At 44.6% G+C, this 12,584-nt stretch overlaps 1 protein-coding gene across 1 annotated transcript in view; it reads right to left on the bottom strand.

Moving 5' to 3' along the window:
• Positions 1 to 12,584, bottom strand: part of DNAH11 (dynein axonemal heavy chain 11) — a 320,191-nt gene that overhangs the window by 216,895 nt on the left and 90,712 nt on the right. The window contains exons 25-28 of the mRNA XM_078150757.1: positions 11,294 to 11,416; positions 10,733 to 10,957; positions 8,890 to 8,981; positions 6,530 to 6,656 (exon numbers count right to left, since the gene is read on the bottom strand). Of these exons, the coding sequence (XP_078006883.1) occupies positions 6,530 to 6,656; positions 8,890 to 8,981; positions 10,733 to 10,957; positions 11,294 to 11,416 (567 nt within the window). The remainder of the gene's footprint in view (positions 1 to 6,529; positions 6,657 to 8,889; positions 8,982 to 10,732; positions 10,958 to 11,293; positions 11,417 to 12,584) is intronic.

The following is a 12,584-nucleotide window of genomic DNA, read 5'->3' as shown; positions in this document are numbered from 1 at the left end:
AGGGGTTTGTACAGCTGTTTTCAGAGATACTTGTAGGGACCTGTAAATTTTCAGTTCTTGCAAGGTGGTATGATAAGGTGTGAGGTGTTACTCCTTTCCTGGCCTGTGCTGTGGTTTATTAGTGACCACAAGCACTCTTTTCTGTCCTGGAACTGTGAGGAGGGTTTTCTCTGTACAGCCACTATAAGCTTGACCACTCCAGCGCTCCTCCTCACCCCAGGACTGCCGCCTAGAACTGTGACCCAGATCCAAGCACGGGCAAAGCAAGAGATTCCTGCCTCAGCACTGGCAAAGAGATCTCTGCAATCCCCCTCTGATCAGCCATTTGATTCCCCCTCAGTCTGTGGGCCAGAAGCTCAAGAGGCAGCTGCTACCCCCGGGGCCATGCTCTGCACTCTCAGGAAATGGAGCTGTGACCCTGTGCTCCTCTCAGCACTGCAGAAACAGACTTTTCCCACTGACCTTCTCAGTTGTCTTTGGTGTTCATGGGTTGATAAGTGTGGAAACCTCCACAGTTGCCCACGATTCAGTCCTGTGAGGCCTGCTGCAGGTTCACTGCGGTCTGTGGCCTAGGCCACACTGCGCTCCTCTTCCCACCTGGCGCGATATACCTTTCTGATCAACCATCCAGGTTGTCTTGGGCTGGAAATTTGCTTCACTCTGTCTTTTTGTGGGTTCTGCTGCTTTAGAATTTGTTTAGAGCCATGTTTTACAAGTATTTGGAGGGGTTTGGGGGAGAGCTCAAGCAAGTCACTGCTTTCACTCCGCCATCTTGCCTCTGCCCCCTGAACTGGGTATTTTCTCACATTTTCTTCTATCCTATTGTACATAAGAACACACTTCTATGATTTAACAATGAGAAAACTTACTAAAATAACACCCTTGACTGATCTAAGACCAGCTGTCTGGGACCTTCTTCTTCCTGGGCCCTACATCCGGGCCAGAGAATATACATTCCTACTTAAGCCCCATGGGATGGGGAGAGATTGATACCTTTGATTTTATTCTACAGAGGTAACAGCCCTCCCCTTGACTTTTTCTTGAAATATCACAGAAATGTAAAACATAGTGTTCCAGAAATATGAGAGAAGAGTAACTCATAAGATCATAGCTCTATAGGTATAAGGGACCTCAAAGGTCAGCTACTCCAACTCCCTCCATTTCATACAGAAGAAAACAGGATTAGAGAGGGGAGATGATTTGCCCAAGGTCATATGAGTGACAGAGCCCTCTAACTCCACTTCCAAAGCTCTTTCCACTATGCTGCCTCCTCCAGGGGCTGAGATTATTTATGGGGGTGAGTAAACTAAGGCAGAAAAGCCAAAGTCTGCCTCACATGGCCAGACTACTCTGCAAATGTCAAACCAACCCTGATGGTTCTACCGTCCTTGAGAGGAAGGCCATCTTTGGGCTCCAACCTTGGAGGTTTTTTCTAGTTTATTCGCTGTCAACAGAGAAAAGGGGAGGAAATCACTTTAGAAAACCTGGTGAAAGTTTGAAAAGGATGAGTGTTTAAGACTCTGGCTTTCTTTAAACTTGAATTGATTTGCTGTGTCCTGGTCTCTGCTTGAGGGATCTCATCCTCCCACATCTCTGTACATGGCCCCTCTGGGATTCTGGACACAAAGAACTCTCTCCAATGATCAGACAATTTATTGTCACACTGAAGTGGCCATTGGGAGCTCAGCCATTCTGTGGTTTGTGGATAATGCAGTACAAAGGGCTTGGATAATATTCTAGTGCAGAGCAGCCATATAAACGAGGCATTAACCATCACACAAACTCAGGATTGTCGATTTGGGGAAGGAATGAGACTGATGAGTCCCCTGACAGGAGTAGGACCATGGCTAGCAGCTCAGTCAGGGGAAGAATGCACTGCTCTTCACTCACTCAGCCAATTCTTGCCAGTTCAACCTTCTTGAGAGCTTTGTAGGGAACTGGAAGATCTTTCATCTTAATAATGGCTAATAATAGTGAACATGTATATAGTGCTTACTACGTGTCAGGCACTGTATTAAGCAATTTGGAATTATCTCATTTGATCTCACAATAACTACAGGAGGTAGATGCTATTATTATCCCATTTTATAGATGAAGAAACTGAAATGAACAGAAGTTAAGGGCTTTGTCTCCTCCTTTAGTGGTTTTTTTCTTCTTTAATGGGTTTTTCCTTCCTGTTATTGTCTAGCATGAAAGATATCTTCTTTTTCTGAATTATGACTTTTCAATAAGATGCTTCACAACTATTCTAGCAGAGAGGACTCAATGCTGAGGAGGGTTGTCTGGGGAGGAGAAGAGTACTATGTGGAGCTGACAAATTAAAAGTAAAAGCTGTCAAGTGGGACATAGCTTATGGTAAAAAAAAAAAAACAAAACAGCAATTAGCAATTCAGACCCATTTCAGAGAATCATCAATTGAGAACTAGCTGAGATTGAGAGCTCATCACCCTTTTGGCACCATCCCCTTTGGCAATAATAAGGTGAAGCCTAGAGATGCCTTCTCAAAACAAGGTTTTTAATGTATAAAATACATAGGGTCACAAGGGAAACAAGTCATGTCAACATACGATTATCAAAATGTTTTTTTTAAAAACAAGTTGACAGACCTTAGGTTAAAGAACCCCTGATGAAATACAAACCCCATTTTACAGGTAAGGAAACTGAGACCAAAGAGAAGTAAGTAGCTTGAGTAGCCTTTCATTAGGATGAGGAATATCATAGCCGTTATTTCCATCAAGCACTCAGCAGGTTTCCAGAAGGATACGTACACACATACATACACACATACATACACACACACATACACATACACATACACATACACATACACACATACATACACACACACACACACACACACACACACATAGATTTAATGACATCCCATTCCCAGAGCTCACAAGAACTCAGTGCATCCGTCTATCGACAAGGTGGCCTCTGGGACCTGTGTCTATGTGGCAATGAGCTATTCACATCTGGGGAAATTAACATTTCAAAACAGCAAGTCCGTTCAGCAATCTGCTCTGTCACCCACATCTGTTCTCGCAGAAAACAGGGGGAAAGGAAGTGTAATTAACACGCCTCCCATCAATCACATCCTCAGGGCTGACCCCCCTGCAACTCTCATATACTCTAATTATCCATCTATCCCAGGAACGAGGCACAATCATTCAGCATCAAAGATGGTCGGAGCTGGGAGGGACCTTAAAATGGATAAAAATGATGCTATTGATCTGCAAAAATCCATGACTGAGAAACAGAACTCATCTCCCTTCTCAACACTTGCCCAGTTTCCTCAGTTCTGTGTTTTTGCTGAGGACGCCATTGTCTTTCCAGTGGCTCAGGTTCTTAACTTTGTAATCATACCCAGCCCTTCTCCCTCCTGTACCTCATGGAGCAATCCACACCCTCCCAAATTAATCTTCCTAAAGCACAGGGCTGACTATGTTACTCTCCTGTTCAAGAAGCTACCGTAGCTCCTTACACCCTCGAGGAGAGAATAAAAAAGCTCCTCTGCTTGGCACTGAAAGACTCTCACAATCTGGCTCCAATTTACTTTTCCAGAGGCATCTCCCGTTACTCTCCTTCCATTCTATCTCCTAGTCATCCTGGCCCCATGCACTACAATCCGCTTCCCACCTCCATTTCTTTGCATAGGCCTCTTCTCTCATTTAGCTCATAGAATCCCTAGCTTCTTTCCAAGCACAGCTCAGGAGTTAGCTCCTAGAGGATCCCCCTGGCTGTTAGTGTTCCCTTGACTGCCTCCACCTCACCCCTGACAACACCATTTCAGACGAGTTCAGGTGTATTTCGCATATACTTATTTGTGCACACACTGTTTTCCCCAGTGGAATGCAAGCTCCTTGAGGACAGGACTGCTTGGTTCTTGTCTTCTTTTTGTCTCTAGCACAATAAAGCACATAGTAGGCATATAGCAAGTGATTTGTAAGTCCAATTTTGCAAATCCCATTAGTCTTCATATTAAAAATTGATCACCCAGCTAGTTAGGAGCAGAAGGGCTTCTAATTTGGGGGCCATTTCTCTACAACTAGACTTCTTCCTGTGGTATCCTTCTCCTGATGCTACCCTGCCTCCCCCTTTAAAAAGTCTAGATATTGAAATTGGAGCAGAAGATCTCCGAGGACCCTCCTGGTTCTAGGTCTTATAAGCTTATGATTTCCCTGAGCCTCCGTTTTATCATCTATAAAATGGAATCGGGAAGACCTGAATTCAAACCCAGTCTCAGCCACTTACTAGTTCTATGACCCTGGGCAAGTCAATTAATCTCTTTTAGACTCAGTTTCCTCATCTGTAAAATGGGGCTGATAACAGCACTTCCCCTCCCATAAGATAATGTTAGTAATGTGCTTTGCAAATGTTAAAGTGCTAGCTGTTATTACCATGACACTTGAGGTTCCTTTCACCTCTGAGTTTATGAAACTAAAAGGCCCTTTTCTCCATTGGGGGTGGGATGGGGAGTAGAGAGCAGGGGTCAAGGACTAGAAGAGTCCTGATCACTGAAATTATACTGGGCCAGCCCAGAAAGTCACCCTGATTCCATCTTGATTTCTTTGGTGACCAAGGCAGAGTAGGCCTGCCCTCCTCCCTCCTGCTGCTAAGGACTTGGGATGCCAGAATTCTGATCTGGAAGGAACTTCCCAGTCCCCTGGTTGTCCCTGAACAAAAGTCAAGCCTGAGGTCACAGACCCAGGAGTCCATCAAGGTCCTCTAACTCCAAATGCAGCCTTCTCCCCACCAGATAGATGGCCTTCATTCAAGGCCCAGGGATTAGCTGGAATGAAGTGGCTGCTGCCCCTTCCTCACTGTCCCCTGGGACCTGGATGGAGAGTAGCCCGCCCAAGTGAGGGTGTCGGGGAGAGGCCCTTCTAAGCACTCTTCTTTTGCCCCAAGACTCAGAGATTCATAATTTATATCTCCTGATATTCATGAAGTACAGGTCTGTCCACTGCCCTTCTCTACTCAAGAAGTTTCTGTGGCTCCCTAGCACTGTGACAATAAAACACACTGTCCTCCATCCAGCATTAAACCCTTCACAATCAGACTCCAGACCCCTCAGGTACGCTGCATTCTAATCAAAGCAGCCTTTCTTCCCCTCCAGCCTTTGGCCTCTCAGCTCCCTCCTCCACAGCTCTGACTGTGACTGCACCTGAAAGAGCCCTTGCCCTCCCCCTTGGCCCCTTAAAATTCTTAGCTCCCTACAGGGTTCAGCTCCAGTACGGCCCTCCTGTGTGAGGCTTTTCCTGACCCCCCCCTCCAATTACTCTGTAGTTTTAAGTATAGATAATATATTTAAGTATATACATATATGCATGAACTTACACATGTATATATATCATCCGTATGTATGCATATGTGACACACGTGTAGGTATGTATATGCATGGGCAGCCAGGTGGTGCAGTGGACAGAGTACCAGGCCTGAAGTCAAGAAAACATCTTCATGAGTTCAAATCCAGCCTCAGACATTTATTAGCTGGTCACCCTGGGCAAGTCCCTTAACTCTGTTTGCCTGTTTCCTTCTTTGTAAAATGGGCTGGAGAAGAAAATGGCAAACCACTCCAGGATCTCTGCCAAGAAGACCCCAAATAGGGTCATGAAGAATCAGACATTGGGGCAGCTAGGTGGTGCAGTGGATAGAGCACCATCTCTGGAGTTCGGAGGACCTGAGTTCAAATCCGGCCTCAGACACATAACACCCACTAGCTGTGTGACTGGGAAAGTCACTTAACCCCAATTACCTCACCAAAAAAAGAGAATCAGACAGGACTGAAAATGACTAAACAAAAACCAAAAAAACGTATAAATAAATAAGTATATATTTATTTTACATGTAAACTCTACTTATATCTTTATTTTAGCTATTTATATAAAATATATAATTATAAATATGTATGTGCATGTGTATATACATATGTATATCCATACATGTATGAACTGTATTTAATTATCTGTGTAATGTGTGTTTCTTGCCAACCAGATGTAAGGCTCTTGAAGGGAACCATTGGTTTATTCATTCTTATCTTGGCATCCCCAGTGCCAAGGATCATGCCAGGTACCTAATAGGTGCTTAATAAATACCTATTGACTGAATTGGAGGCATGGTCATGTGTACAGTGGAGAGAGTAGCTGATTCCGAGTCAAAATTTGAACTGTATTTGAATCCTGGCTCTCCCATCTTACCTATGTGACCTTGGGAAGGTCACACAGTTTTCTCATCTATAAAATGAGGGGGTTGGATCAGATGATCTCTGAGGTTTCTTGGAAAATTGTTCTTTAGAGAGCAGGAAAGTGACTGGCCCAGGGTCACCCAACTAGGAGGTGTTGGAGGCAGGACACAAACCCTCCCTGACTCCACACCACCCCACACTGCCTCTTCTGACAGAATTCCTGCTTTTCTCAGCCACACCTCTGCCCTGTGGGAGCCAGCAGGGCATACCAAAACTCTGCCCCCACTAAATGTCCCATCACGGGACGCTCGGTCCCAGCAGGGGAAGCAGGGGGGACATTACCCGCTTTGGCTGGTTCCCGTTGGAGAGAATGTCAAGCAAGTGAGCAGAAGAGACAAAGTAGAACCGAGGGAAAGCCAGGCGCTTGGTCTCCAGGTATTCAGAGAGAGCTTTTTCACAAAGAATGAGCCTGCAAAACAGAAGAGAAATGACACACTGGGTCTGGGCCAGCGGCTTATTTCTCAACCCAGGACCTTCCTTCCCTGGCCCCAAAGAGGGAGGGCTCCCCATTCTTCCTCTCCCACCATCTTCTTGGAGAGTGATCCTTAACCCAGACGGCTCCTGTCTCTACAGAAGGACAACCAATGCTGGTGGATGCCTGCCCACAACTTAGAGCCTTAGGAAGCAGCGCGGTCACTGCCCAGGATCCCACAGCTGGTCTGTGTCAAAGGGAGGGCTGGTACACAGGCGGGGGTGTGCTAGTAAATGTTTAACAACTGGCTCTCCTAAAAAAGGTCCACATGACCCACTTCCAAGGTTTAATCTGCATCATTAATATTTTCTCCATCATGTTCAGTCTAAGGACTCAACAACAACAAATAATTAATTCAGCCTTGATTTGAAGCACTGGCCAGTTTTCCAGGCATAAATGCTCACCCTGGAAATCTGACATCAGCTTGTGCTTGTTCAGCACCCTGAGCCCGAGTTGTCTGGACTCCAAGGTTGCCTCTTTATCTACTCTGCCACACGATGTCTATACTGTTATCATTATTACAATTATGCTTTATCATGTTATTATTGGTGGCAGTTTCTCCAGAGAGACCATTAGGCTGCCCTACAGACGCTCTCCAGAGTACCAATGGATATAATAAGCTCCCAGTGCTCTGGGGAATCCCAATGATGAACCCGCCATCCAAACAGGTTTCCACTGTTTCCTCCCCTTATTCAAGCATGGTGTCATGTTTGGAGAACCAGAAAGACCCGGGGTTAAGTCCCATGTCAGACACATCATGGCTCGGAGGGCCACCCAGCTCCAGTCATGCTAAGGGTATGATCAGGAGTGGACCTGCATTACTTAGAGAAGTAAAAACACAGCTCTGTCTCCCTCCCCCACCCCCTTCCTACCTAGCTCCTCCACCCTATAACAGGCAGCAGAGATGGATGCACAAAATTCCAAATTCCGTCATCTCAGAGCTGACAGGGGCCATCTCTTCCATCCTCATGAATCCCTCCAACAGCACCCCCAACAAGTGGTCAGCAGCTTTTGTCCCTGTATCCCAGCACCCAACACCCTAAGCTAATACTTACATATTAACTGATTGGCCTCCAGGGAGAGGATATCCCCTCCCAGCCTCCAGGGCAGCTCACTCTCCATTGGACTGATTCAATCCTCAGAAGTTTGTTTATTGGCATGGGAGGGGGGTGGGCCTTATTTCCCTTTTCTGTTACATTGCTCCTGGGCCTGGCCTCTGAGTAGGGCTCAAGGCACTGCTAGTTTCCATGGAATTTAATCAGAAATAATTAACTCCTTCAGAAATCTTACTGCCTCCCCCTTTTAATCAAAGTCTATTTCAACTGTGAACATTATTTCTGTTGGAGAATTAATTTCATTTTATGTTCTGCCTCTAGTTTGATTCTATTCAACAAACATTTACTGAGCTGCTCCCGTGTGAGGCTGGGTAACCCCTGTAACAAAACAGGTTCTTGGATTAAAACGAACTTTTTTTTCTGTTTAAAGCAGCACACCTGTATGTTCCCAACAAGGAAACAGATTGCTTTCTTTGCTGCTAGAGAAATCACTCTATGATCTTCAGCCTAGGATTTCAGGAGGAGGGACTCACTTTGATTTCATTTGATTCATATTTAAATTTGCTTAAATGTGCCCTGCAACATTCTAGACTTCACCTTGGAGAGGCCTGGGTGCTGGCCACAGAGTCAAGAAGAGTCTGGAAGGCCCAAGTTAGAGTCACCCCTCTGGCACATTTAGCAGTATATCCCCATAACCAAAGTCACTTAGCCCTCTCTGAGCCTCAGCTTCCACATCTGTAAAATATGCGCAGCTTGGAAGCATTCATAGAGCTCTGGGCCTGGAGTCAGGAAGACCTAAATTTAAATCTGGCCTCAAACATTGACTACCTGTGTGGCTCAGGGCAAGTCGCTTGACCTTTCTATGCCTCAGTTTCCTCATCTGTAAAATGAAGATGATAAGAGCACTTACTTAGGTCTGTTGTGAGGATCAAAAAAGATAACATACATAAAGCATGGTGTAAACCTTAAAGAACTATTAGCGCTTACCCTAGAATTGGCCTCAGGGGTTGTAGTAAGGCTGAGACACGGTATAATGGACCCAAGAAGTGCTCCTCAAACCTTGCAGAGCTATGAGCCCATTAGTGACTATTTCCATATTCTCCATTCAGCCTCACCTGTCTTGCAAGTTCTTCAGTTTTTCATACAGGTTGGGTCGCCCCGTTGCTTTCAAAGCATTTTTCATCTTTGCGGTGTCAAACAGCAATTCCTGCACGGAAGAATGTGAGTCAGGCATCAGCATCAAGGTTTTCTCTAAGCCTGCTCCTTTCTCTGCTGGGCTTCAAGCTGTCTGCGTCCCTGGTGCCTAGAGCGTACTCCCTCCTGACTTCTGCTTCCCAGCATCCCTCAGCTCCAGCCCCACCCCCACCTTCTGCCTTTCCTGATGGCTCTGGCTAGTGAAGTCCTCCCCTCCAAACATCCCTTGGGTCTGTCTTTTACTTTGTGGTTCAGTTGTTTCAGTCATGTCTCACTCTTCACGACCCTATTTGGGGTTCTCTTGACAAAGAGGCTATAGTGCTTTGCTATTTCCTTCTCTAGCTCATTTTTACAGATGAGGAAACTGAGGCGAACAGAGTAAAGTAACTTCTCCAGGGACACATAGCTAGTATCTGAGGTCGGCTTTGAACTCAGGTCTTTCTGATTGTGGCCTGGCACTCTATCCACTGCACCACCTGGCCACCCATCTTGTACAGGCTTTATATCTACTTGACATCTCCTGTGACAGGACATAAACTCCTTGAGTGCAGTGGTGACTTTACTTGTATCCCTAGTGGTCAGCACAGTGCTTGACATATAGTTGGCATTTAATTAGCATCTGTTGATTGAAAGAGATCACAAATTTCATAAGGAACAAGGCTAGATGCTTTCTCCCTGAAGAAATCCTTTGAGTATCACCACCATTCCTGGCAGTACCCAACATCATTGCTTCTACCAAAATAATCAAACAAAAAAGGAAGGGAATTAATAACCAGTCTTCAGAAGCTGCCTAGTACACATCACAGTAAACAGGGCATAGATACATAGCACAGAAAAAAATTGGTCACACTTTGCCCTGCTTCAAAATGGGAGAAAGAAATGGCCCCAGGGGGAGATGGAGGAAGAAAAGACTGTATCTCACAACTTGGTGATGGCTGAGGATGTGGGCCAATTATTCTTTAAGTCAGGGCTTTTTTTAAAAAAAAACCTTAATTGCCTTTGCAGTCTTCCAGGAATCTCTCATGATGCATCTCTGTGGTATGGAGGTGGCCACAGACTGATAGAGGCGTCAGCCTCCTGCAATGACTCATACTGTGTGTTTGGCATCTCAGGACCAGCCTTGCTAAGTTCACAGTGGTTTGCCACTGCACTGGCCACTGGGTGATGGATTTTTTAAGTGCAAGGAGGCCTCAAAGACCATCACGGAAGGACGCTCAGGGCTCAGAGGACTTGTGTTTCAATCCTGCCTCTCATGTTTACTCTCTGTATGTGACCTTGGGCAACTCACAACTTCCTTGAGTCTCAGTTTTCTTCTCTGTAAGGAGGGTTGGACTAGCTGACTCTGAAGTCCTTTCCAGCTTTGGTCTAGTATCCCATGATCCTATCATGTTTCATGTGCCACATACCACCCCACCTAGTTTTAAGCAAGGTATCTCGCCTGTTAGGGTCTCAGTTTCCTCATCCATAAAATGAGGAAGAAGTTGTACTCTAAGATTCCTTTCATTTCTGGTTCTATGATTCTATAACACTATGATTCTGTATCTGTTGCTCCCACCCATATAGCTTTGGGGACGATGACTTAAGCTGTCTCTAGATCTCAGTTTCCTCATCCATAAAATGGGGAAGTTGGATTAGTGGCCTTTGAGGTTCCTTCCACCTCTTCTATCTTTGGGTTAGTGAAGAGATGAGCCACAGTTAAGAAGCCTTGGCTACTTCATCTCTGCTCTCATCCCCTGAAAACATCTGACAGCATCCTCATGCTACCTTAAAGTCAGTGTCAATGCCATCAAATCTTCTTGCATCTTCATCGAGCTGGATTCGGATGTCCTCAGAGCCTATAAAGATGCTCTCCAAATGAGACCAGGTCCGTTGGACTTCCAACCAAAGGAAGATGATGGCATCTGCTGCATTTAACTTCTTTTGCCAACCCGAGGCTTGCTCGATGAAATATTCCACGTACTTGCTTTGTAGGATCGTCTGCAACTGAACCTAAGAAGGAGGGCATGCAATTACAAGCAGCAAACGCGATTATAACGAAGTGCAAGTCACTCGGCACACATTTAAAAGTCTCTTGCTGGAATGAACAACGCAAGTAAATCTCTCCCTCGTGTAAATGTGTCAGTGGTAAATAGGACCATGTGGCTCTGCAGCTGTTGGAAAAATACATAGGATATGAGGTTGTCCTGACTTGGGACCAGAAATGTTCACTGAATTCTGGGAAAATCTATGTTCTTGTTCAATCTTGGAGCTCAAAAGTCTCAAATCTCCATTTAAAAAGAATACTGTTTCTGTAAAGGAAGGAGGGGTGAGAGAAAGGCATCTTACTTGATTGTGTTCTAAAGTCTCAAAAAGTTGTTCATCAGATTTTAGTAAAGGGATGCCTGTTCGGTAGTGGTCTTCATACGAAAACTCCATCGTGGACCAAGTATAGCTGATCTCAGTAAGAATCTGTTTAGAAACAGGATGAATTGGCTGGCTTAGTATCATATAAAACAGACTTCACTGTCAAAGCATTTTGCAAATTCCAAAGAATATCCAGGTTACATGTGATTACTCCCATTGCATGAATCATGACACTGAGGTGTGAAGAAACCAATGATTCTGGCAGAGCCTAAGAGCAGAGCTCACTTTCAAGGCACCAGGCTTCTGCCTCTCAGAGCTAGGACAAGCTTGGCTTCTTTAAAATTTATAAGAAGTGTTTTCTTCCTAAGGACCAGGAGAGGTAAGTGGTGCACGTATATTATACCTGTTTTACAAACGAAGACACTAAGGCTCAGAAAACTTCAGTGACTCATCTGAGATAACTCACAGTTTAGTAATTGAAAATTGTTGTTCAGTCATTTCAGTCATGTCTGACTCTTCATGGTTCCATTTGGGGTTTCTTGGAAGAGAGACTGGATTGGTTTGCATTTCCTATCCAGCTCATTTTACAGATGAGGAAACTGAGGCAAACAGGATTAAGTGACTTGCGCAGGGTCACACAGCTAATAAGTGTCTGAGGCCAGGTTTGAACTCAGCTTCTCCTGACTCCAGGCCCAGTGCTCTATTTACTTTGCCACCTAGCTGAAAGTGCCAAGATTTAAACCTTCATATCCAATTCAGTGCATTTTCTTTTTTCTTTTATTGCACTTAATATTTTATTTTTTTCCAATTACTTGTAAAGATAGTTTTTGACATTCATTTTTGTAAGATTTTGAGTTTCAAATTTTTCTCCTTCCCTTCCCCAAGACAGCAAGCAATCTGACGTAGGCCATACATGTACAATCATGCTAAACATATTTCCACATTAGTCATGTTGTTAAAGAAGAATCAGAACAAAATGAGAAAACCATGAGAAAGGAAAAACAAAGTGAAAATAGTATGCGTCTATCAGCATTCAGACTCCACAGTTCTTTCTCTGGATGGGGATAGCATTTTCCATCATGAGACTTTAGGAGATGCCTGAGATCCTTGCATTAATAAGAAGAGATAAGTCTATCAAAGTTAGTCATCTCACAGTGTTGCTGTTACTGTATACAATGTTCTCTTGGTTCTGCTCACTTCATTCAGCAGCAGTTCATGTAAGTCTTTCCAAGATTTTCTGAAATCCACCTGCTCATCATTTCTTATAGAACAG

Source organism: Phascolarctos cinereus, unplaced genomic scaffold (assembly GCF_003287225.1).
Source record: "Phascolarctos cinereus isolate Bilbo 61053 unplaced genomic scaffold, phaCin_HiC Scaffold_1;HRSCAF=81, whole genome shotgun sequence".
NCBI classification, from domain to species: Eukaryota; Metazoa; Chordata; class Mammalia; order Diprotodontia; family Phascolarctidae; genus Phascolarctos; species Phascolarctos cinereus.
The sequence above is the reverse complement of the archived record's forward strand: the minus strand, read 5'-3'. Positions and strand labels throughout refer to the sequence as shown.